The sequence below is a fragment of the Mya arenaria genome, chromosome 3, assembly GCF_026914265.1.
Source record: "Mya arenaria isolate MELC-2E11 chromosome 3, ASM2691426v1".
NCBI classification, from domain to species: domain Eukaryota; kingdom Metazoa; phylum Mollusca; class Bivalvia; order Myida; family Myidae; genus Mya; species Mya arenaria.
Window position 1 is genome coordinate 71,843,617 of NC_069124.1, and position 26,775 is coordinate 71,870,391.

General features: G+C 37.6%; 2 protein-coding genes across 7 annotated transcripts in view; both read left to right on the forward strand.

Moving 5' to 3' along the window:
- The window catches only part of LOC128227023 (dmX-like protein 2), a 65,424-nt gene extending 56,854 nt beyond the window's left edge, over positions 1–8,570 (forward strand). For all 3 annotated transcript variants that reach the window (XM_052937185.1, XM_052937186.1, XM_052937187.1), the window contains 4 exons: positions 2,290–2,367; positions 2,710–2,854; positions 3,422–3,639; positions 4,254–8,570. In XM_052937185.1, the coding sequence (XP_052793145.1) occupies positions 2,290–2,367; positions 2,710–2,854; positions 3,422–3,639; positions 4,254–4,466 (654 nt within the window). In that variant the 3' untranslated portion in view covers positions 4,467–8,570. The remainder of the gene's footprint in view (positions 1–2,289; positions 2,368–2,709; positions 2,855–3,421; positions 3,640–4,253) is intronic.
- Positions 8,571–10,893: 2,323 nt separating this feature from the next.
- Positions 10,894–26,775, forward strand: part of LOC128228620 (DNA polymerase subunit gamma-1-like) — a 57,363-nt gene continuing 41,481 nt past the window's right edge. The window contains exons 1-8 of one of the 4 annotated variants that reach the window (XM_052940033.1): positions 10,894–10,940; positions 14,460–14,582; positions 16,753–16,963; positions 17,192–17,250; positions 17,461–17,666; positions 22,872–23,064; positions 23,658–23,816; positions 24,049–24,189. In XM_052940033.1, the coding sequence (XP_052795993.1) occupies positions 14,463–14,582; positions 16,753–16,963; positions 17,192–17,250; positions 17,461–17,666; positions 22,872–23,064; positions 23,658–23,816; positions 24,049–24,189 (1,089 nt within the window). In that variant the 5' untranslated portion in view covers positions 10,894–10,940; positions 14,460–14,462. Of the gene's footprint in view, positions 10,941–14,451; positions 14,583–16,752; positions 16,964–17,191; positions 17,251–17,460; positions 17,667–22,871; positions 23,065–23,657; positions 23,817–24,048; positions 24,190–26,775 lie in introns of those variants that run through there. The other 3 variants (XM_052940032.1, XM_052940034.1, XM_052940035.1) reach the window with 3 other exon arrangements.

The window sequence follows — 26,775 nt, forward strand, 5'->3', positions numbered from 1 at the left end:
GAACCATGGTAGTGACTTTGTCAACCAGTGTGTGGCAAAATAATTTTAGATTACCCAATTGAGTCATGTCAGAAATTGAATTGAAAACGCTTGCTATAAATATAATTTGTATCTTAACTGCCTTGTTAAATTGAAATTTTATTTTCTAATACTTTGATGCATTAAAACATTGCTTACTTTAGTTTAAGTAAGGTCAGGTTAATCTCCATGGATGAAAATACAGTCGAGTCTTAATAAAGCAATGATCACTGAGTAGTTTAGATAATACGCTACCATTGCTATTTCCAGTACATTTATAAGGAGAGTAAGAAATCTTGAAATCTGGCCAAAATTTAAAATATTTTTGAGACTATGACAACCATACCCATGTACATATTATTATGATTAAAATTACAACCAAAATTTTAAGCCAACAAAAAAGCAGGATCATAATATTTTTAGAAATATCTCTTAATTTTAAAAACGTAACTAAAAAAAACATTTTGTCCTTACTCCTACATGAAATTCAAACTGGATGGCCTCCACTTTGGCAGCAGTCAATGTTTTAATCTTGTCATGTTCACCATTAAATGAAGCTAGGATGGAAATTGAACAGTTTTTACAGGAATTATTATGTTTTGCAATGCACAATCTTCAGGGTGAAAATATATCTGCATTTGAAATCAAAATAATCTTTTTATAGAGATTTTGCCGCGACGAAAATAGCTTAGGTGTAATTTATTGAATAAATGTGATTCATCTGTCGTAGTAATATCAGCTTGGTTTCCACTTGCAATGGTCTATGTATTTCAATGGCTTAATTGTAGGTAATGAACATCCCTAGAAATTTCACATGCAGTTGTAAAGTTATTTTAATGCCAAACTCACGTTTAATACATGCATTGTTTTGTGCTGTATATTACAGTGCTGCATTTAATACAGGCATTGTTTTATGTTGTATAAGACAGTGCTGCATTTAATACAGGCATTGTTAACCAGGTTTTCACATAGTTATTAGAATGACAAACATCGTTGTTCAGGCGGGCGGCCGGGAGGCGTCAAACTCACCTATGAAACTGAATAACTTAAGTAAGGGTTGACTTATCTTGACCAAACTTGGTCTATAGAAAGAGTTTATGGGTACCTTTCATGGGAATGTGTTTGGGATCCCTAGGGTCAAGGTCAAGGTCACTGTTACTAAAGATAGAAAAACGGTTGAAACTGAATAACTTTAGTTAGGGATAACATATCATGACTAAATTTGATCTATAGGAAGAGTTTATGGAGACCTTTCATGGGATTGCGTTTGGGGTCCCTAGGGTCAAGGTCACTGTTACTTAAAATAGAAAAACGGTTGAAACTGGATAACTTTAGTTAGGGATGACATATCTTGACTAAACTTGGTCTATAGGAAGAGTTTATGGATACTTTCATGGGATTGCGTTTGGGGTCACTAGGGTCGAGGTCACTGTTACTTAAAATAGGAAAATAGTTGAAACTGGATAATTTTAGTTATGGATGACATATCTTGACTAAACTTGGTCTATAGGAAGAGTTTATGGATACTTTCATGGGATTGCGTTTGGGGTCACTAGGGTCGAGGTCACTGTTACTCAAAATAGGAAAATAGTTGAAACTGGATAATTTTAGTTATGGATGACATATCTTGACTAAACTTGGTCTATAGGAAGAGTTTTTGGAGACCTTTCATGGGATTGCGTTTGGGGTCCCTAGGTTCAAGGTCAAGGTCACTGTTACTAAAAATAGAAAAACGTTTGAAACTGATTAACTTTATTTAGGGATGACATATCTTGACTAAACTTGGTCTATAGGAAGAGTTTATGGATACTTTCATGGGATTGCATTTGGGCTCCCTAGATTCAAGGTCAAGGTCACTGTTACTAAAAATAGAAAAATAGTTGAAACTGAATAACTTTAGGCAGGGTCCACATATCTTGACTAAACCAGGTATAAAGGAAGAGTTTATGGATACCTTTCATGAGATTGCATTTGGGCTCCCTAGATTCAAGGTCAAGGTCACTGTTACTAAAAATAGGAAAATGGTTGAAACTGAAAAACTTAAGTAAGGGTTGACATATCGTGACCCAACTTGGTATAAAGGAAGAGTTTATAGATACCCTTCAATGGATTGCATTTGGGGTCCCTAGGGTCAAGGTCTATGTGACTAAAAATAGAAAAACAGACACAGGCTGAAGTTCTTCTGTCAATCATTAAAAATCTGGTTTGGTCACATTGCGGTGTTTCTTGTTTTATGTTGTATATTACATTGTTTTGTGCTGTATATTGCAGTGCTGCGTCAGCGACACTGAAGGCAGTATATGTCTGTGGCAGGTCGGCCCTGGTTCCAACTTTAACAAGCCATTCATGGTGGGTATATATCTTCATATGTTAAAAATACATACTTCTTGATTGTTTTTGGCCAGTGATCTTTATCGAAGTGAAAAATTTGAATACTTTCGAATATATCCAAACTGACTGTGCCATTGCACGTGTCTGTTACAGTGTAAATGTGTTTTGTAAATTTTAGAGATAGCTTGACAAATGTCTAAGTAGAACTTCTCAGTCAGAACAATATTTCTGTAATGACTGTTATTGTCTGTCTTCTAACCAGCCTACATATCATGTGGTTGTATTATATAGTTGTTATGTGAACGTATGTGCCTTAATCAACTATAGACACTATAGCTTAAAGTTTATGTCTGCTTGTAGAGCCTGAGTTGTCACAACAAGACAACGAGTGACTTTGTGTTTGTGGGCTCGTCCAGCCTGATAGCGACAGCCGGTCATTCCTCGGAGAGTCGCAACATCTGTATCTGGGATACTCTGCTGCCGCAACGTAGTGCATGTGTACATGGTGAGTGAGATTTGCATTGATTTCTGTGCTGAACCTCCGGGCCCCATTTTAGTAAGAAACCTTATGCTGCTTTAGAGTGCTCAGGGACACCCGTAAAGTTACCTGCAGAATCTAAGCGATAAATGTTCTTTCAATTTTTTTTATTAAAACGCAGTTTGTGCCTAGGATAACACCTGGAAATGTATGATCTAAAGCCTTGCAATCATTATTGAAATGGGGCCCTGTGTTTTATACAATACTTTCATATTTGATTATGTGTTCATTCTCACTTCTATACAGGGTAAGTCATTCAGTTAATGAAGTTAGTCAATCATGTACTCATGTATTCATTGTTTATAAATAGTATATTCTAATCTTTGTATTAACTCTTGTAGTTCTTGATTGGCCATTTAATGTTTTACAAATACCTGATATCTCCTTAGGAAGGATGAAAATTTCGTAAAATGTATATGACTTAGAACTATTGTATTTAAGAAATGTTCCATGATGTTGACCAATCCATGATGTTCTTTTGATGTTTAGCAAAATAATTGTACCTATTCATATGTTCGCCTTGTTTAACTTCAGCATTTACATGTCACGAGCATGGGAGCCCAGCCTTGGTGTACGCGCCCCATCACCAGCTGTTGATCAGTGGAGGACGGAAAGGCGAGATATGCATCTTCGACATCCGACAACGCCAGATGCGGCACACATTCCAGGCACACGAGTCAAGTATCCGGAGCCTTGCTATCGATCCAGAGGAGGAGTACTTTGTCACTGGTTCGGCTGACGGAGATATAAAGGTGCACAGTCAGAGTTAAATTTCTGTTCGCATATTTTAAAATAAGATTTAAAATACTTTTCCTTTTAACTTAGATTGACTGCAGTAATTGCATGCAAAATAACAAAACTGCCAATAATATTTTGCTTATTTTGTGTGTAAAAATGAACTGCATGATCTTAATGTATTAGACAACTTTTTGCTTTCTGCCAGTGTGGCAATGTGAGCCATGTCTTAAGCTTTAAGATACCAGTAAGAACCCTGTTTAAAGGCCTAGTTTAAGCCTTGTATAAGTGACCACCACCCCACCCACCCCCCCCCCAAAAAAAAAATACACGTGTATTTGTACACAACCTCTGTTAATTGATCTTAATCTTATTGCCTATTTGTCTTATCAGATCTCCAATCTGAATATCCTGCTGTGCAGTTTGGGATGTTTTATTACAAAAATGGACCCTAAATGGCCCTGAGCCTATAAAATTATACACAGGAAATTGGCCCCTACTGTGACACCAGTGCGATTAGCAGGAGATGCACAGCAGGGAATTATCATGCCAAACATTCCTTAAACTAAGCCTTTAAGTTTCAAGACACCAGTAAGAGGCTTAAAGCTTTAAGCTTAAATATTTCTTTCAGGTATGGGGCCTAGATGTTCACCAGCTGATTGTCGCCTTCACTGGGGAGCACACGCGCAGTAACACATTCTTCCGTAGTGTAGGCTCGGCAACAGGCGTAACCCAGCTAGCCATTGGACCAAAACACACACTGTTCTCGTGTGGCGTGGACGGGTCCATGAAATTCCGCGCACTGCCAGAGAGAGACTCAATTGTCAGATACTGGAACAGCTAGTGATCCATTCTATTATTGAAATATTTAAAATAGCTCCTTATATATGACTGTATACTTCAAAATGAAAGGCATAATGTTTCCTATCGTTTCTTTATGTAGCAATGACAGCAGAAAGTAGTCAGACACATTGTTTGGCTCAGATGGCCATTCCAATAAAGATCTTAGTCGGTTTTAGTCAGCAAATGTCATAATGTAAGAATTATAATCTCACTATTTTGCAACACATTTGTGTCAATTGAACTTGAACCAGTATTTAAATTGAATACAAACTTAGGGGGGAAAAATATATGTGCTGCCATTTGTGACGTTTATACAGGTTAATGATTATTGAAGACTATAGACTATTAAAATCCTTTATTAAAACAGGCGCCTAAAGTATAAAGCTTGTACTTCAATGGTAAACTTACGGGCAGAATCTATCCGATAAATGTCGAGATATTTTTACTGAAATGCAGCCTACGCCAAAAAGGAGTTACGCCCCTAAAGTTACAATCTTAAGCCTTTCATGCTTTATTGAAACTGAGCCCTAAAGCCTAAATGTTTACTATTGTTTTATTCAAGATCATTCCATGTAAATAGATGTTGTTTTACTTGATATTGTTAACTCATGTAAAATGGCAAAACATTTATTAAATTACAGGGTTATTTTAAGAACAATATTATTGTTTGCATTTTAAAACCTGTTTTTTAAACTTTCTTTGTTCAAGAGGTGAAGTATTATTGCTGTTGTTCAATAGTATGAGAAGGTTTGTTAAGTACACTGTGTACATGTCTGTACTTTGATAAGTATATGTACTGTTCATCTTTTTTTACCCATATGCAGTTTAATAAACATATAAATACCACTGTGAACTGACTTTCAGGCTGAAAGTGCATGGATAGTTAATATTATGACAATTTCACAGTCACCTTGATACATGAATAAATGGCAATAATATAGGAATTCCAATACAAGCACATTAATGCTAGCTTCTGTAGCGTGGTAGTATTTGTATGATAATTGTCATTTAATGAACATTTCCCCATCAAAGCATGCCATATTAGCGATTCTTTGTTCTTTTAATGAATGAAGTCCGTATATGGGTGATCTGTATATACCGTGATTAATAATTATACCTGAAAATAAGAACTTAACAAAAGTTTTTTAAATAGGTCAAAAGTTCATCAAAAGTCCAATAAATTAAATGTCATTCACTGCTCTTTATTCAGTTTCCAGTTGCAGTAAAAAGTGCATGTTATTTGTCTTATAAAAATGTACTTCAAGTTGTTTAGTGGGTCAATGCACGGCCTTTGATAAGAATATTTGTTCAGATTTTATGATTGATATTAATTGTATATGTATGTACAATATATATAAGGCTGTATAGGGAAACATAATGTTATTCATGCATTTTAAAGCAGATTTTGTGTGGAAAAATAATGATTTGACATTCCTGTTTTTATCAATTGTTCTTTTCTGTAAGGTTTTATCATGTCATTACTAATTGTAAATATTACCTTTTCAGTTGTAGAACATAAGGAAGGGTTTCCATATGTTGTTGGATCTATTCATGTCTTAATCACCTTTGAATGTGGCAATATTGACAACGTACTAGTCCTTAACTTCATCACAAAATAAAACTTGAATAAACTTTGAATATATTTCAAACAAAATATCTGTAAAATATCATTTAAAATTAAATTTCTTAGCAGTGTTCTTGTAGACAGTTGAGCCTAAGAAGTGTTTTAAATGTTCATCAACCAAAAGAATGATGAAGAAAGAACATCCTAAACTTTTATTTAATCCATAGATTGGCACAGCATTTAAATTGTATTTCTAGTTCAGCTTCAGTTTGTTTTTTTGTTGAAAATTATGTTGTCTTAAAAACTTATTCTACTTGCATAGATTTGAAATGATTATATATGTTATTTATTTGTAAATTGCAGTGTTGTGATATTTGTGCAAATAATATTTATTTCAACAACGGAAAGTGTGTCTGACATGTGATAGTTCACATGTCTGTATAGTCTTGAGAAGTTCCGTTTATCCATGACAGCTGAGGATGGTAGAATCCATTGCAAAGGTGTTTTCTTTGAATCTGTGATTGATGCCCTTAATATGAACCTGAAAGACCTGTAAGACATTTCAAGCACTTGTCTTTGATCAGATAAATGAGCAACATTTGGTATTAACATATACACACTAAGTCATGTGCTGTAGCATTATTACGGTAGCATTTATCTTAGAAGAGCCATTTTGATATTCTACAGGAGATGTCTGTAAAATTGGCATGTCATTTATTATACCCCGACATACAAAGTTTGAAGGGGTTATATTGGAGTCTCTCTGTTGTTGGTGGTTGGTTTACTACTGGATGGAATTCATTAAAACTTCATACAATGGTAGAACATACTTAGAGGAATTGTAGTGTACAGGAATCATAGCTCTATTTCAGCTTATTACAGAGGTATTGCCCTATGTTACTTGTTCTTGTCCCGTGCATTACTTCAAAACTACTTGATGGAACTCAATAAAACTTTATATTATGAAAGAATATAATGAGAAAAATGGAGTATGTAAGAACCATCACTTTATTTTATAATCACAGTTATTGCCCTTCATTTTTTGTTTGAAGCATAACTTTAAAACTATGGGATGGGATTGGAAATGCAGTGTACATTAACCTTGGACATATGGCCTCCTTTAAAAGAAATAGATTGTCATTTTTGTGTCCAGGTGGCATTCGGGGGTATTCGTCACTCCTGTGACAACTCTACGGTAGTTTGTTTTGTAAGTAAGGGTATACACTTAGCAATTATGTGTTAAGTTCGATTTCAGTGCAATATGTTGAAAACACTTGAAACATATTTTGTGAGAATTCCAATTCACATGTATTCGAGCAGGTATATCTAGAGGGAGTAAATTAATTGAAATGTAGTGTTGTATATGTGTGTATGTTTTATCTGAAATAACATAAAAAAATGTTGTATTCTGTTCATTACCTCTTCACTTTTATGCTTCAATAAAAACGCAATGTATCATAAAAAATATTCACTACACCACTTGAAATAGCTTCAGTAGTGTTGTCCATCTGTCTGCTACAAATTATGTTATGGCTCGTCCCTCTTATGAAGTGTTTCTTTTATTATAGAGTTAGAAACACAATCCATTGTATTATATTTGTATTGTTAATCTTAAAATAATATAAGTTATTATTAGTTGCTACACTAATTTACAGTGATTGTACTTTGTGTTGTTCCACCCCAAGGAATGATTCAAATCCTTACAGTAACCTGTCTGGTTGGAGCAGCAGTTAATGTTCTGGCTTGTCACCAAGGTGTCAAAGGTTTAATTCTGGCCTTGGTCATCTAGCCGGTCAAGTGGGTATCCACTGGGTACTATAGTTTCCCCGTGATTTTAAAATTAGTTCACCATTACTGACCACAAAGTGAAACCAAGCAGTCTCACACCAAAACTTCAGTATCAGAATCAAAATATAGAGAACATGTAATCTTTGTTAATTATCAATCAATAATTGATAATCAAAAATATGTTTATCCTTTGACTAATACAATGATATACACGTATATAAAGACCAAGACCTGTAATAAAAAAAATTAGTGATGCATATTTCAACAATGTAATACCTTAAGCGTAAAAAGAAAGTGAGAAATTCCACATCTGGCTATACATGTAGGTCTTCTGCATGAAATAGTATGTAAGAGTTAAGATAGAATTTTGTCTAGTCAACAATTTATCATATTGTTAATCAGAACACATGTGCTATATATACTATATGTACTTATATAATTAGTTTTCTTCCTGAAATAAAATGAAGTACCTTGTATGATATTTTTTCTCTGGTATAGTACCTTCTTTATCTTCAGAACGCCTGTCTGATCAAAGTCTCTGCTTTCAATATTCATGTTCTAGCTGTCCTGAGTCAAGTGTTTTATTGTTATTTCAATATTTAGGTTGTTGAAGTATTAACCTAAATTTCTTTATAGAGTTTTGCTTGTTTGTTATATTTTGTTTGTGATTATTTTTATTCACATATATAGAGTCATGTAAAATATTGTTACCATTATTATAAATTATTATGTGCCACAAAAATAAAAATCAGATACAAACATGGAAGACTTGTTGTGTATTTGACATGTTATTGAATAGTATGAAATTACTGAAAGTTGAACTCAAATGATATCACAGCAGATATTTCCCATACCTTATATTACTTTTATATTAAAGACCCTTGGTACAATAAGAATACTGCCATAAATCTAGTTTGCAGGAACTGGATCAAATATATGTTAGAAGTTATTTTTTTATTATACCCCCACAAACGAAGTTTGAGGGGGTATATAGGAGTGAGCTTGTCGGTCGGTCGGTCGGTCGGACGGACGGTCTGTCTGTTTTCATGGTTTCCGGATGATAACTCATGAAAGGCTAGACAGATTTGAAAAATTTTTGGTACACAGGTGTAACATCAGAAGATACAGGTCAAGTTCGATATTGGGGCTGGTGGGGCCAAGGTCACTGTTACTAAAAATAGAAAAACGGTTTCCAGACGATAACTCATGAAAGGCTTGACAGATTTGAATTTTTTTTGGTACACAGGTGTAACACCAGAAGATACAGGTCAAGTTCGATATTGGGGCTGGTGGGGCCAAGGTCAAGGTCACTGTTACTAAAAAAAGAAAAACGGTTTCCGGACGGTAGCTCATGAAAGGCTAGACGTACACAGGTGTAACATCTGAAGATACAGGTCAAGTTCGATATTGGGGCTGGTGGGGCCGAGGTCAAGGTCACTGTTACTAAAAAAAAAAAACGGTTTCAGGACGATAACTCATGAAAGGCTAGACGGATTTGAACAATTTTTGGTACACAGGTGTAACATCATAAGATACAGATCAAGTTAGTGAGCTTGTCGGTTGGTCGGTCGGTCGGTCTGTCATGCATGATAAAAGAAGATGCAGTGTGCAGTAACCTTGGAGTCATGGCCTCTTTTTAAAGGAATGGTTTGCCATTCCTGTGTCCAGGCGGCATTTGGGGGTATTCGTCACTCCTGTGACAGCTCTAGTTTACAAAAGGATATGGCAATATTTCTCTACATTTAACACTCATGATTCTACATACCGAAAAGTGAAAAAAACAATGTGCTGCATATTATTCAAAAGTTTGCACTCCAAGTGCATGCAACCAGTGTTGTTTTTTGCGGTTGACTTTCTTGCATACCAAATACCCTAATAGGCTATAACAACCCTTCAAAAACTGAGAGTCTGCATGCAAAATAATCTCAGATTTAAAGCTTCTGCATACCATATTTCTCCCTCTTGAGACTTGAGTCTTTCTTAAAAAAAACCTCTGAATACTGCTTACTTCATTATCATGAATGAGTTCTCTTGAATATTGAATCAGCAGGTTCTTCTTTTCCTACTTTTCCATCTTTTCCCTACTTTTTTGTTAGGCTCCTACTTTTCCCTACTTTTTCTAGAAAAAACCCTACTATCCCTACTCATTTGTAAAAATAGTTTGAGAAATAATAGAAAGGTTTTAACTAATTCATTGATTAAAATAATCTAAATCTTAATAAGAAGCCATCTCTAGTATTTTTGTAGAATGAGTTATGATGCAGTAGGTGTCGGGTGCTGCACGAGGGGTTCTATGATGAGAACGAATGGCGCCTGTTGACAAGTCAGAGACACCAATTTAAGGTTTATCTCCTCATCCTGTGACTGAATCCCTCTTGAAACACTGGTTTCTAAGCAAAGATAAATACATGTACATTACAATTGATGAATAGGCTTAGTTATCATTTATTTGCTTGTAAAAAAAAGTCGTACTATCCCTACGTTTTAGTTATTGGTCACTTGAAAGCCTGCGAATGTATATTTTGAACCCTTGTAAAATTGAGTAAAAGAGGTACTTGTATGATTAGTTTCTGAAAGCGGATTAAAACAAATTTGCATGAGTTTAGGTTCATGCTGTTTATGTATGGTTGTGGGGTTGTTGGTGATGATGATGGTGGTGATGATGATGATGATGATGATGATGATGATGATGATGATGATGATGATGATGATGATGATGATGATGATGATGATGATGATGATGATGATGATGATGACGATGAATCATGATGATGATGGTGGTGATGATGATGATGATGATGATGATAATGATGATGATGATGATGATGATGATGATGATGATGATGATGATGATGATGATGATGATGATGATGATGATGATGATAATGATGATGGTGGTGATGATGATGATGATGATGATGATAATGATGATGATGATGATGATGATGATGATGATGATGATGATGATGACGATGAATCATGATGATCATGATGACCATGATCATGATGGCAAAAGGGTTCTTACGATCAAGTTCAATCGATGTAACAGTTTGAACCGGTTTAACAACAGTGTGTAGTTAATCAAGTAATCCTGTATGCACAATGTGAAACGGAGAGGAAAAGGTATTTTTAACGTTTTTTGAAATGTCATCTCACAAACGTAAAGTAGGACGTTATTTCAGATCATACATTATCAAACTATAAAAGAGTGAGGTTGATACCTTGTGTATTAAATCCGAAAACACGATGACATTTACATGGTGAATAGAATTCGGATATGCTTTTCGGATATTGTCATTTCATCTTCGATCTTATCACAGAGAATATAATAGTAATTTGGTGACAAGGCTTTCACAGTCAGAATTGTATAGTACAAACACAGAAACTCTTTTATTTTATATTTTTATTTCAAGGAAACGATGTGTTGACTAGAGAAAGTCTGCATTGTATTTTTCCATCATTTTGGGAGTGGGTCAGGGCCATCATGAATGGGAACAAAGCATCAAATTGTCAGTTCTAGAAATGAACAAGAATGCTTTCGAAAACACAGAAAAGATAATAATAATTTGATCAAGTTCTGGGTCGACACTAACCATTTTCCCAAGGGATCCCGAAGGGACACCAACATTTGAAATCAGTTGTCTCTTCCTGAAATTAGGAGTCCCTTTCATTTTTTACATATTTTTCGTTACTTAACCTGTTTTAATATTAAATTAAACATGCAAATACAGTGTCTTTTACTTTTTCATTTGTAATTCAAGTAAACATATTATACATGTTTTCAACAGCACAATGTCAGACATACCATAAATGACTGGGTATAAGACGATAGGGGGTATTAGACGCAGGGAAAACAATCTGTGAAAAGTCCAAGAAAAAAACTTTTAATCTATGTTTTTGGTTAAAAGACGCATAGAAAAGATGTCAAATCGTCTGGCATTTTCGGCCACCATGTTTGTTGACAGTGACCAAAAAAAAAAAATCCATGAAAATGGCGACTGTTATCTTTAAAACCATACAATGATAAACTTTTGAGAATGAAAAGTCAAGTTATGCAAAAACCTTATATTGTACGGGTTTGTTCTCAAAATGTCAACACCTACAGAAAAGAATAAAGTACCGTAATTCACCTAAGAGTTCGGACACTCTAAATATTCGGACACCCATAATTATTTTCCAAAATAATTTATTTTTCGTACCTTATTTTCGGACACTCAAAGGACATCAATCACAACTTTCACAGTTACTAAGTTTCACAGACGAAGATTATTGATTTTTATCTTTACAATGCCTGGCTAGATTACCTAACCGTATACACCACTGTGACAAGTTAATTAGTTACTACCCCATCCTAAACGATTTATTGCCTGTTGAAAAGAAAGTGTGATATATTTATTAGAGGATTAAAGAAACAACAAGGGCAATCAAGGGATTAAGAAAACATAACATGACATGTTTGTAAAACGATCTGCCAATAAACTTTCAAACTTGTACCACACTTATAGACTGTAAGAAGCAATAATCGTACAGTTATACATTAATCCTGCATAGCAATGTCCTACTCTCCACGAGATCCTCGTGGGTATAACTGTAAGTTATGTGACGTCACACAGTGTGGCTCTTTGATCTAAAGCAGATAGAATGTGTTTATTCAATTCAATGCATGTATAAAATGGTGTTTTAATTAACTTGATGAAGGATTTACACTTATAGGCGTAATAAATAAGTTAATGACCATTGATAGACAGGTTAAAAGCAGTCGTGTTTTTCACACCTTCTTGTACAACTGACAAAAAATATTTTGACAGTGCCCAACTTTGCTTTTTTATATATGCAAGTTTAATTATTGTTCAATTCAATTTATTATTCAAAATAATATTGAATAACTTTAATCGAAAAATATTTTTGTTTAAATTATAAACGTCTTACGATATACCGTATCCCGATCTTCAACTGCTGTTTTAAATCATATATACTCGATTTATATGGCGTGATACCACAGTTATTTTTACTATATGTTTCATATAGACACTAACCTGGCTTTTGACTTTATAAACACCCCATTTGAAAAACAAGGACATGGCATCTCTAGAACCATTTAAGACACAAAATATAATCACAAGAAAACACCATGTTGACCATTGACCCGACTGTCAAAATTGAGTTCAAATACATAACCCTTCCGCCAGGGAGTCAATCGGCTACAAACAACTAATTTTCAGACTTCCACAAGCTATGATTTTTCCAATATTTACATTGAAAACTATCAATTTCTGCAATAGAGTGTCAAATTCAGTCAAGTTCTCTGCAAAAAGAACATTTTTTGCTTCTTTTTCATTCAATTTTAATAAAATATTGATACTTGAACACAAGCACTCTTTTTTTCTGTATTCACATCCGGATCTTGGTCAACGGGGGGCAGATAACTGTGGTCTTGAGCCATATGACGCGAGTAACATCCCTTTCTACATAAATCTAAACAAACTCTAGGCTTGAAATCGACCTCAGAAAAAAAGTTAAAAATATTGTTACTGGGTATTATACGCAGGCATTTTTTTGCATCAAAATCTGAGGGAAAAAAGGGCGTCTAATACCCAGTCATTTACGGTACATGTATGTACATGTATGAACCTCTGGCAATGGCAGAGAGGAAGATTAGGGTCTCCAAGTCAGTATATATTGGGTTCAAAAGTGGTAGAATGTTTAAGTCCCTTTTGTTTTCAGTCATAAACATAGTTGGATACAATGTAAACAAAAACTTGGTGTTGTTACTATTTTTAGATTTTCGGAAAATACGCATAAAATACGTCATGGTTCAGGGTCTTGTCATATGACAGTGTTTTTGATTAAGAAACAATAGGAATATTACATCTGGCTTGTGAAAACTCAAGTTTATTTTTAGTAGAGCTGCTGATCAATCAAACACCTCTGACCTTGTTGATAATGTAAATAACAAAACAGAAGCGTTTTCCCGCATGCGCACTGTGAAATGACCTGTTTATTTATAGATCCATGACATCAAAATACAGTCAAAAAGTCAGTCATACTTTTGCTTTAGTGTGTGCCAAGTATTAATAATAATATCATTTTACATGCACTTTTAAGAAATTTAGAGGGACCCAAATATGTAATAAATAAATGAAACACTATTCAATTATTGATATTTAGCTTTTATTGGTCAAAATTTAAGTGTCTAGATGGAATATCACACTTCGAAGTTCAGGTGTCCCTCCCGAAAAATTGGTGTCCTCAGGATCCCGGGACCCTGTTAGTGTCGAACACTGAGTTGGTCTCATAAAAGGGTCTCATCATGCTAGGGTCTAGTCATCCTATAGCCTTTTGCTGAATCACATTAATAATGCTTTAAACTAATAAATTTTGAAAAATATTTGAGCATATATACATGAATATCATTTTTCTAAATTTGGCTTGAGGGACAACCACTTACCCCCAAACTTGGTGTCTTAAATAAGGATGGGAAGGATGGGTGTATTTTGTGACAGTTAGTGCTTTTGTTCAGATAAATTTTGGATAGAAATGCATTTATATTAGGGATTGTTCTAATGGACAGGATTTACCACATGAACATTGAGAAAAAATCCTTTTCTTGTACAATTACCGGTATATGCACTAGATCTTTAGCAGATGGCGACAACTTGGTGTAAGATGAGGGAGTTGAGACGTCTGTTCAACACATCGTCTAAATTGTCTGCCAGGGTTAATGAGATCAACATACAGATGCTTTCAGATTCACTCCACAAACAGGTAAGAAAAAAAATACTGTCTAGGGACTCCTTATTGCCTGGAAATATGCCTTTTCAAATACCATTTATTTCCAAATGAATTTTTATACCTAGAAATATAGAACCTGATAATAAGTTTTTTAATTTATGCTTATTTTAGAACGTTATGCCATTTGATTGATTGACACCAATCAAGCAAATCTAATCGATGAACGCCATTTGCTAAATGAACCTAGGCAAACAAATTCTTACTAGGGACCATGAAAATGACATCGAGCTGAGCAAACAAAACAAAGTGTGAAATTCTTACTAGGGACCGCGAGAATGACATCAAGCATTGAGAAGTATCGATTTTCGATGCAACCAATAGAATTTTATATGAACATGTAGTTAAACAAATCGGTCCTTTTTATCGGGTTTGAGCTAATGAGGATATCGAGCCATACAATATCGAGCCAATGAGTTTTGACTGTATATATTAGGGATGCAAACGAATGGCAAAATTGATATTCGAATATTCGGTAATTCTTTCGAACGAATATTCGAATATTCGATTACCAAAATACATCTTTTAAAAGTTGTAGTAAACTTTTATAATATTCTCTAAAGTAATAGCCGGGGCATCTTAGCTTTTCCTTGTCGTAATAACTACGCGTGGCGGACCCTGAATAACACCAAATGAGCCTCTGAAATTCTTCATTTCAGAAAGACAAAAAGTCATACTTTATCAACAGAGAAAAATTAACAAAAACTTTTTATTAATATTCCTCTGCCTTCATATTTGTAAACAACGTGAACCTAGATGGATTTTTGGTCAAATGGCGTTATGTGCCAATGGAGAGTCTCCGTAGGACGAGCAGCCTCGTTCTGGGATTGACCTATAATATATAAACTACGGAAAAACTAAACCAACTTGGGAACTAATCTATTTTAGATTTTCTTAATTGGTAGAAGCAATATAATTGGATTTTTTCTGTCACTTGTCGTTTTCTGTCACTTGTCGTTTCGTTTTCTGTCACTTGTCGTTTTCTGTCACTCCCCGTGTTTTTACAATAAGCAAGTTATTGTAAAAACACGGGGACTTTTTATAGTACCCGACGATATGTCCCTAAATGATACATGCCGCGTGTTTAGTGTATTGTCATCACATTCACACCTCTGGCATTATGGGCCAATCGTTGTTTAAACAAGACAAACGAATCTTAAATACAACAACATAGTTGTAGGCAAAATATTTATTATTATTATTATTCAACAAAAAAAACATCGAATATTCGAATACTGATTTTAACATTCGAATACCAAACGTTTGATCGAATATTCGAATATTCGTTTGCATCCCTAGTATATATGTATTCAGTTAAATTAAAATTTGAATGCACCAATTTTAGTTTGATAATGTATTTCAAACAGAACATATTAATTTAAACACTAAATAAATAAAAATGTAAGAATATTTTATCCTAATTATCCTGATTATCAATTAAATGGGGCTGATCCCTTTTTTTCTTATTCTTTACCTATACCTTGGGATTGCTTTTGGGGTCATTAGAGTCAAGTGACTGAAAATAGTAAAATGATTTCCACTCAATAAATTGAGATAGGAATAGCTTATAATGATGAAACTTGCTTAATGTCATACGGTCATACCATGAGATCGCTTTTTATGTCAATAGAATGAAGATGAAGGTCTCTGCTACTTAAAAATGTAAATTATCTAAAGCTTGAATTAGGAATAACTTTTAGTGTTGAAACTTTGCAAAACTTATGTGAAGATGTACATCGGGATTGCATCTGGGATCAAGGTGAAGGAAATATAACAAACGGTAGATTGCATTTGATATTGATCGAAACAAGGAACACTGCTTATATAAGAAACGCTTAACTCTGATGTGCCAAATTTCCTGAGTGCATTAAATATTTTAATTAAATACCTACTTTGGTCGCATTGTAACATTTCTAGTTTAGTTTTAAGCACTGTTGCATATTTTTTTCTTAGCAAAATGAATATAAGATGAAGGTTTCTAATTTTACTTTTTTTTACATTCATGACTCTGAGTACCACTTAAGATTTTTCTCATAATACTTATAATACTACTATCAGTACAATGTATGTACACATAACAGAGACAACTAATGGACTTATGCAGATAAAAACATCTGTACTTATTTCAGTTCATAATATGTTTTAGATATTTAGAAGATGTGAGCCATCTTTAGCAGCAAGCCAGACCTGCCTTAACCCTGAGAGTGATGAAGACTTGGCAGGAAAGGTTGAACATATTCGAACAATGTCAGATGCTCAACTGCGTGCCATAAAGGCTCATCTGGCAAAACATGGCCTCTGGGACAAGCAAGTGCCACTGAGGAAAGATGTTGATCTGAAACTACCACAGTTTCTAGGTAAAGTTTTATATATTTTTCAAACCAAAAACATGATAGAGGAGTAAAAGAATATAAAAATGAATAATGGGTAATTTAAAAACAAAACAAAACAGATATAAGTTTTAAACATATTTTGTTTAGAATAAAATGTGCTTTGTTGTATGTAAATCTATACATTGTGTAAAGCTATATGCGTTGCATGTAGAATGAATAAATGAAATAAATTCATGTCATGTCTTATTTCAGGTACAAATATTGAGGAACACTTCAGGAATATTGCGAACAATCAGATAAAAGACTATAAGGTATAACATTACTTGTATTTTCGTGCTTTATGAAATGTTAAAATGTAAATGGACTTACATAATATATTTTAAACGTTGATCATATGATTTCAATTTTATTATTTTTTTTAATTGATCAGCAATTCTAAGTTTAAAGAAGTGACTGGAAGGTGCAATCATATCTGCTATGTAAAGATACAATAGCTATTCATTTGACATTTGTCTGTGTAGGCACTAGCTGAAAGGCTGTGTAGATATGAGTTACCACAGCAACCCCCAGAATGGGCAGAGTTACCGGGCTGGGTGCGCTACGGGGAGGATGGAGTGCCAGAGCCTGTGGATTACCCACAGGATGATGTGCTCGTGTTTGATGTGGAGATCCTTGTTACTGAGGGAAATTATCCAACCATGGCAACAGCAGTCTCAGACAAACACTGGTATGTCGGGGTGTAGGCTGTCTCAGACAAACACTGGTATGACAGGGGGTTTAGGCTGTCTCAGACAAACACTGGTATGTCAGGCGGCGTAGGTTGTCTCAGACAGACTATGGTATGTCAGGTGGCGTAGGCTGTCTCAGACAAACACTGGTATGTCGGGGGTGTAGGCTGTCTCAGACAAACACTGGTATGTCAGGTGGTGTAGGCTGTCTCAGACAGACTATGGTATGTCAGGTGGCATAGGCTGTCTCAGACAAACACTGGTATGTCTGGGGTGTAGGCTGTCTCAGACAAACACTGGTATGTCAGGTGGCGTAGGCTGCCTCAGACAAACACTGGTATGTCAGGTGGCATAGGCTGTCTCAGACAAACACTGGTATGTCAGGTGGCATAGGCTGTCTCAGTTTAACACTGGTATGTCAGGGGGTGTAGGCTGTCTCAGACAAACACTGGTATGTCAGGTGGCATAGGCTGTCTCAGACAAACACTGGTATGTCAGGTGGCATAGGCTGTCTCAGTCAAACACTGATATGTCAGGTGGTTTAGGCTGTCTCAGACAAACACTGGTATGTCAGGGGGTGTAGGCTGTCTAAGACAAACTATGGTATGTCAGGGGTTGTAGGCTGTCTCAGACAAACACTGGTATGTCAGGTGGGTTAGGCTGTCTAAGACAAACTATGGTATGTCAGGGGTTGTAGGCTGTCTCAGACAAACACTGTTTTATCAGGGGGTGTAGGCTGTCTAAGACAAACACTGGTATGTCAGGTGGGTTAGGCTGTCTCGGACAAACACTGGTATGTCAGGGGGTGTAGGCTGTCTTGAACAAACACTGGTATATCAGGGGGTGTAGGCTGTCTCGGACAAACACTGGTATGTCAGGTGGGTTAGGCTGTCTAAGACAAACACTGGTATATCAGGGGGTGTAGGCTGTCTCGGACAAACACTGGTATATCAGGGGGTGTAGGCTGTCTCAGACAAACACTGGTATATCAGGGGGTGTAGGCTGTCTCAGACAAACACTGATATGTCGGGGGTGTAGGCTGTCTCGGACAAACACTGGTATATCAGGGGGTGTAGGCTGTCTCGGACAAACACTGATATGTCAGGGGGTGTAGGCTGTCTAAGACAAACACTGATATATCAGGGGGTGTAGGCTGTCTAAGACAAACACTGGTATATCAGGTTGCATAGGCTGCCTCAGACAAACCCTGGTATGTCAGGTGGGTTAGGCTGTCTCAGACAAACACTGGTATGTCAGGTGGGTTAGGCTGTCTCAGACAAACACTGGTATGTCAGGTGGGTTAGGCTGTCTAAGACAAACACTGGTATGTCAGGGGGTGTAGGCTGTCTCGGACAAACACTGGTATATCAGGGGGTGTAGGCTGTCTCAGACAAACACTGATATGTCAGGGGGTGTAGGCTGTCTCAGACAAACACTGGTATATCAGGGGGTGTAGGCTGTCTAAGACAAACACTGATATATCAGGGGGTGTAGGCTGTCTAAGACAAACACTGGTATATCAGGTTGCATAGGCTGCCTCAGACAAACCCTGGTATGTCAGGTGGGTTAGGCTGTCTAAGACAAACACTGGTATGTCAGGTGGGTTAGGCTGTCTAAGACAAACACTGGTATGTCAGGTGGGTTCGGCTGTCTAAGACAAACACTGGTATGTCAGGGGGTGTAGGCTGTCTCGGACAAACACTGGTATGTCAGGGGGTGTAGGCTGTCTCGAACAAACACTGGTATATGAGGGGGTGTAGGCTGTCTCAGACAAACACTGGTATGTCAGGGGGTGTAGGCTGTCTCAGACAAACACTGGTATGTCAGGTGGGTTAGGCTGTCTCAGTCAAACACTGGTATGTCAGGGGGTGTAGGCTGTCTCGGACAAACACTGGTATGTCAGGTGGCGTAGGCTGTCTCAGACAAACACTGGTATGTCAGGTGGGTTAGGCTGTCTCAGACAAACACTGGTATGTCAGGTGGGTTAGGCTGTCTCAGACAAACACTGGTATGTCAGGTGGGTTAGGCTGTCTAAGACAAACACTGGTATGTCAGGGGGTGTAGGCTGTCTCTGACAAACACTGGTATGTCAGGTGGTGTAGGCTGTCTCGAACAAACACTGGTATATCAGGGGGTGTAGGCTGTCTCGGACAAACACTGGTATGTCAGGTGGGTTAGGCTGTCTAAGACAAACACTGATATATCAGGGGGTGTAGGCTGTCTAAGACAAACACTGATATATCAGGGGGTGTAGGCTGTCTAAGACAAACACTGGTATATCAGGTTGCATAGGCTGCCTCAGACAAACCCTGGTATGTCAGGTGGGTTAGGCTGTCTCAGACAAACACTGGTATGTCAGGTGGGTTAGGCTGTCTCAGACAAACACTGGTATGTCAGGTGGGTTAGGCTGTCTAAGACAAACACTGGTATGTCAGGGGGTGTAGGCTGTCTAAGACAAACACTGGTATGTCAGGTGGGTGTAGGCTGTCTAAGACAAACACTGGTATGTCAGGGGGTGTAGGCTGTCTCGGACAAACACTGGTATATCAGGGGGTGTAGGCTGTCTCAGACAAACACTGATATATCAGGGGGTGTAGGCTGTCTAAGACAAACACTGGTATGTCAGGTGGGTTAGGCTGTCTAAGACAAACACTGGTATGTCAGGGGGTGTAGGCTGTCTCGGACAAACACTGGTATATCAGGGGGTGTAGGCTGTCTCAGACAAACACTGATATATCAGGGGGTGTAGGCTGTCTAAGACAAACACTGATATATTAGGGGGTGTAGGCTGTCTAAGACAAACACTGATATGTCAGGGGGTGTAGGCTGTCTCGGACAAACACTGGTATATCAGGGGGTGTAGGCTGTCTCAGACAAACACTGATATATCAGGGGGTGTAGGCTGTCTAAGACAAACACTGATATATCAGGGGGTGTAGGCTGTCTAAGACAAACACTGATATGTCAGGGGGTGTGGGCTGTCTCGGACAAACACTGGTATGTCAGGTGGCGTAGGCTGTCTCAGACAAACACTGGTATGTCAGGTGGCATAGGCTGTCTCAGACAAACACTGGTATATCAGGGGGTGTAGGCTGTCTCAGACAAACACTGGTATATCAGGGGGTGTAGGCTGTCTAAGACAAACACTGATATATCAGGGGGTGTAGGCTGTCTAAGACAAACACTGGTATATCAGGTTGCATAGGCTGCCTCAGACAAACCCTGGTATGTCAGGTGGGTTAGGCTGTCTAAGACAAACACTGGTATGTCAGGTGGGTTAGGCTGTCTAAGACAAACACTGGTATGTCAGGTGGGTTAGGCTGTCTAAGACAAACACTGGTATGTCAGGTGGGTAAGGCTGTCTAAGACAAACACTGGTATGTCAGGTGGGTTAGGCTGTCTAAGACAAACACTGGTATGTCAGGGGGTGTAGGCTGTCTCGGACAAACACTGGTATATCAGGGGGTGTAGGCTGTCTCAGACAAACACTGATATGTCAGGGGGTGTAGGCTGTCTCAGACAAACACTGGTATATCAGGGGGTGTAGGCTGTCTCGGACAAACACTGGTATGTCAGGTGGTGTAGGCTGTCTCAGACAAACACTGGTATATCAGGGCGTGTAGGCTGTCTAAGACAAACATTGATATGTCAGGGGGTGTAGGCTGTCTAAGACAAACACTGGTATATCAGGGGGTGTAGGCTGTCTCGGACAAACATTGATATGTCAGGGGGTGTAGGCTGTCTAAGACAAACACTGGTATATCAGGGGGTGTAGGCTGTCTCAGACAAACACTGATATGTCAGGTGGCATAGGCTGTCTAAGACAAACACTGATATATCAGGGGGTGTAGGCTGTCTCAGACAAACACTGGTATATCAGGGGGTGTAGGCTGTCTCGGACAAACACTGGTATGTCAGGTGGTGTAGGCTGTCTAAGACAAACACTGGTATATCAGGGGGTGTAGGCTGTCTCAGACAAACATTGATATGTCAGGGGGTGTAGGCTGTCTAAGACAAACACTGGTATATCAGGGGGTGTAGGCTGTCTCGGACAAACATTGATATGTCAGGGGGTGTAGGCTGTCTAAGACAAACACTGGTATATCAGGGGGTGTAGGCTGTCTCGGACAAACACTGGTATGTCAGGTGGGTTAGGCTGTCTCAGACAAACACTGGTATGTCAGGTGGGTTAGGCTGTCTCAGACAAACACTGGTATGTCAGGTGGGTTAGCCTGTCTCAGACAAACACTGGTATGTCAGGTGGGTTAGGCTGTCTCAGACAGACGCTGGTATGTCAGGAAGCGTAGGCTGTCTCAGACAAACACTGATATATCAGGGGGTGTAGGCTGTCTAAGACAAACACTGGTATATCAGGTGGCATAGGCTGTCTCAGACAAACACTGGTATGTCAGGTGGCGTAGGCTGTCTCAGACAGACGCTGGTATGTCAGGTGGGTTAGGCTGTCTCAGACAAACACTGGTATGTCAGGTGGGTTAGGCTGTCTCAGACAGACGCTGGTATGTCAGGTGGCGTAGGCTGTCTCAGACAAACACTGATATATCAGGGGGTGTAGGCTGTCTCGGACAAACACTGGTATATCAGGTGGCGTAGGCTGTCTCAGACAAACCCTGGTATGTCAGGTGGTGTAGGCTGTCTCAGACAAACACTGGTATATCAGGGGGTGTAGGCTGTCTAAGACAAACACTGATATATCAGGGGGTGTAGGCTGTCTAAGACAAACACTGGTATATCAGGTTGCATAGGCTGTCTCAGACAAACCCTGGTATATCAGGTGGCGTAGGCTGCCTCAGACAAACCCTGGTATATCAGGGGGTGTAGGCTGCCTCAGACAAACCCTGGTATGGCCGGGGTTTAGGCTGCCTCAGACAAACACTGGTATATCAGGTTGCATAGGCTGCCTCAGACAAACCCTGGTATGGCAGGGGGTGTAGGCTGCCTCAGACAAACACTGGTATGTCAGGTGGCATAAGCTGCCTCAGAAAAACACTGGTATGTCAGGTTGCATAGGCTGCCTCAGACAAACCCTGGTATGTCAGGGGGTGTAGGCTGCCTCAGACAAAGACTGGTTTTCAGTATGGCTGCTGTGTTGGTTTTCATGCAAACATTATTAATATATATATATTTCAAACTAACAGAATTCAAATGAGTCTCTTGTATGATATGTATTTAATTCCCTCACCCAGGTTTTCTTGGTGCTCAGACTACCTGGTGTCAGACAAGTTCCGCTGGGCTTCCAAAGGGATTGGACTGGATGACCTAATTCCTGTGGAAACTGGGCCAAGGTCTGAGGTCAATGGGTCATCAGAGAGCCGGCTGGTGATTGGCCACAATGTGGCCTTTGATCGATCATTTGTGAAAGAGCAGTACAGTGTTAAGGTATAAAAAGAATCATGCTCCAATATAACAAAAATACTGAAGTAATTTTCAATCTCAATTTAAACTAATTTTACATAAGAACAACATACAATTAGAACAACAAACAATTATTACCAAAAAAAATTGTTGTTTTAATATTTTTAAAATTGAATTCACCCATAAAATATGCTGAACAAAAACTTCATTGTTATTTTAAAGAAAATAATATTCTAAATCCAAAATATTATTGAGTACAACTTGTGTTTTTAGGTGAGCTGTTATGATCACAGTGCATATTTTGGATTTAAATGTCACAAAATCAAGTATGGATAATTGGGGCATCTTGTCTGTCTTTTATAATTGCAAAAAAAAATAACAGATTTTTGTATTTGGGACCGGCAATGGTGCTCGACTCCTCAACTTATTTAGGTTTCGATCCAACGTCAATATCTTTTATATGAAAATAGAAGGAATAATAGTACTGACTAAACTTTGACCTCGACGGATCACCAGTTCTGGAACAACGGCCTGTTTGAATGACCACAGTTTTACTGTACTCATTTCCTACACATCTGTAAACAGATTTTTTAACTAACTGCTCATTCATGTTACAGAAGTCTAAGTTGCGTTTCCTAGACACGATGTCAATGCACATTGCAATATGTGGGTTGACGAGCTTCCAGAGAATCCTGTACAAAGCCGCAGAAACTGAGAGCACCACCAAGGTTGTTCTGGAGTACAAGCAGAAACGGAAGGAGCGAAATACATTAACTGTACGTTGTGCGACTCAATAATTTTATACTTCAATATTTTCAAATGGGGTATTGAGAATCACATTATTTTATAGTAAAACATTTTTATATTCTAGACTGTATCATTTCGTTTGTCTTCAACATTGTGGAGATCCAAATTATTGATAAAAGTGCTTGTTATTGTAATAGATCCATCATATTTGTCACCATCAATCTGATATAAGTGTTTGTCCTTTCTTCTATTGAATTATAGACCGATGATTGGAAAAACCAGAGCTCTCTCAACAACCTTGGAGATGTCCACGCCCTGCACGTGGGTGGGACCAAGCTTGATAAGGACCCACGGGATATCTTCATAGAGGGAAGCATGGCTGATGTCCGCGATAACTTTCAGGTTAGGGGGGCTGGTTCATGTTTATTTTATAGCATGATTTGATATGACTGACATAAATCCTTCTTAAGTCCATTTCTGTCTTCTGGATGGAAACAGGTTCTGGTGTCCTTTTGGAGAGGCCATGAGTATATGATCTGTGTGGGTCATTGAAAAAATGAATGTTTCTGAATTCCTTACAATCAAAAATATTTAAACCATTTTTTGTGAAATGCTAAACAAGGACAAAATATGAACACTAGTAATGGATGCAGCCAAGGTTACTTAAGGTTGTTTTTTTCCTATTTTATTTTTTGTGAGTTTTGCTCACATTGGTTTTTTTTTACTATGATTCCATTGTAGGGGATTATAAGTAATTCATGAATTTGCTTGTTTTTTTATGTTTTGTAGACGAAAAAAACATTGTGACCTCCTGGCTCCAGTGTTTTATGTATATTGACATCCTAACATGCAAGTTGACATGATGCCTAACCACCCTGATATAAACATTCATAATTGTTCAACCAATGGAGGGGTTTACTAGACACATGATAGCCCTGGGCAATCAATTGCCCATTGATTCAGTCATATTAGGTTGGTTCAACTTTCACCAACTTTTACTAACCCTGCAGTAAGTCTATTCAAAATAATGAGATCAACCAGCTCTTATTTCTATGAAACTTTTGTATATACTATGACTAGAGTCATTACTTGCCTTCTTTGTCAAACAGGGCTTACCTGATCAGATGGTTATTGCTTTTCTCTGTGATTCACTTTTGATCGCTATAGCAACTGTCTCATATATTTGCAATATATAACACACTGATGTCATGAAGACTCCCAGTGTTGTAGGAACAGTTCAATGAGAGATTATAAAATTGGATTTGTTTCATTTTGAGTTATAGTGTTTCACAGTGTATTTATATGGAATCAGCTGTATTCTCCAAATGTCATAAATAATGTGTAAACCTGAGGTCAACAAAAACCATTGTATAATCAGTGCAATTTACTAGGACATCAAGCACAACTGATTATGCAACTTTTCAACTGCACTCATACATAATGATTATAACAAAAAGCTCATTGGAACTGATTGTGTGATATATTTGACTTCAGTTTAAAGAAGATGTCATAGCCAGCTATGGCAATTGTGGTCAAGTGTAACACTTCGAGTGAGGAGCTGGGATATTTCTTCCAGAACAATACCAGGGTTCATCTGTTCTTTCCGTACATGGATAAGGAACTACCCATCAAACCTGAAGACGCACATCTTACTCAAGCAAATGATGTTTTTCTAAAAATTTATCCGTTTCTGGTTATTTTGTTTGGCATATTTTCAAACATTGTGTCAACTATAGTATGGCGTTCAAAACTGCAGACATCAACAATGGCTGTATTTCTGGTCAGTCTCAGCATTCTCGACATCATTGGTTTGTTTACAGAGCCGTTTTTTCAAATGCTTCATTGCTGGATACTGAATGACAACTCCGCACATTTTACATTAGGATGCAAGATGGTGCAGTGTACATACACGTTTGTTGTGATTTCCACACAGTGGATCGTGTTTCTGGTTTGTCTGGATCGTGCCTCAAGGCTGTGTTTCCCGACCTCCCAACTCATAACCAAGCAAAGGGCCGCATGGATTGTAGTGTGTGTGGTCCTCCTGTCGGCCTTCCTAAGCTTTCACTACCTGCTATATGAGGATGCACATTTGTCAGAAAAGCAGATAATCTATCGGCTCTGTAATGGTGACTCACCTGCCGGTATAGCTGTACCCCATGATGTACCAACCGATACATTCAACTGGGGATTAACAAACAAACTCATGTCCTGTTTCTTTCCTGTAACCTTAGCATGGGCTTGCATGATCGCAACTCAACAGATGTTGAAAGTTTTCAAGAAGAGGCAACAGAGTGCTCAGTTGGAAGTAGTTCGTACAATGTCTGAAGAGGACAAGAATGCAATCAAGGTGTCTTATGGCTTAGGAATACTTGCTATGTTCTCAATTGTACCATTGACATTTTATAAGACCCAAATACAAGATTTAGACTCTTCAAAACAGAAGTTTGTATATACGATGCTATCAGTACCAGTGCACTTGTTTTTCTCCATAAAAATAGTTCTGTACTACAGTGCTTGCAGTATTTTTCGAAAGAATATTTTGACTTTGTTTAGGCTGTCAAAGGTTGTGCGCAGTATTAGTAGATTAAGTATTATAAGGCTTCAATTTCCAGATAAGTTACCTAGTCTGTCATTGGATAGAAGCATTAGTTACAGTGATACTGACTCAGTGTCCGTGTCCACACCAAGTAGTCAAAACATCAACTTGACCTTTGATTTAGCCCCGGCTTGTGCAGAACTTTCAAATGACATCAAAGATATTACAGACAGCGAAAATATCAATAGAACAGGTGTTGATCAGACATCGATATATTTGTCGGACAATTGCATCGAAGTATTTGATTGGAATAGAAATGGTGGTCCTCCGAGAACTTCTAATGTGTAGCTAAATATGTTTTAATCACATGCATATTTTATCAAAATAATTATATAAACAATTTCTTTTCAAAGTCATTTTTCTTTGTTTTGGACTGAATATCCGTGAATGTA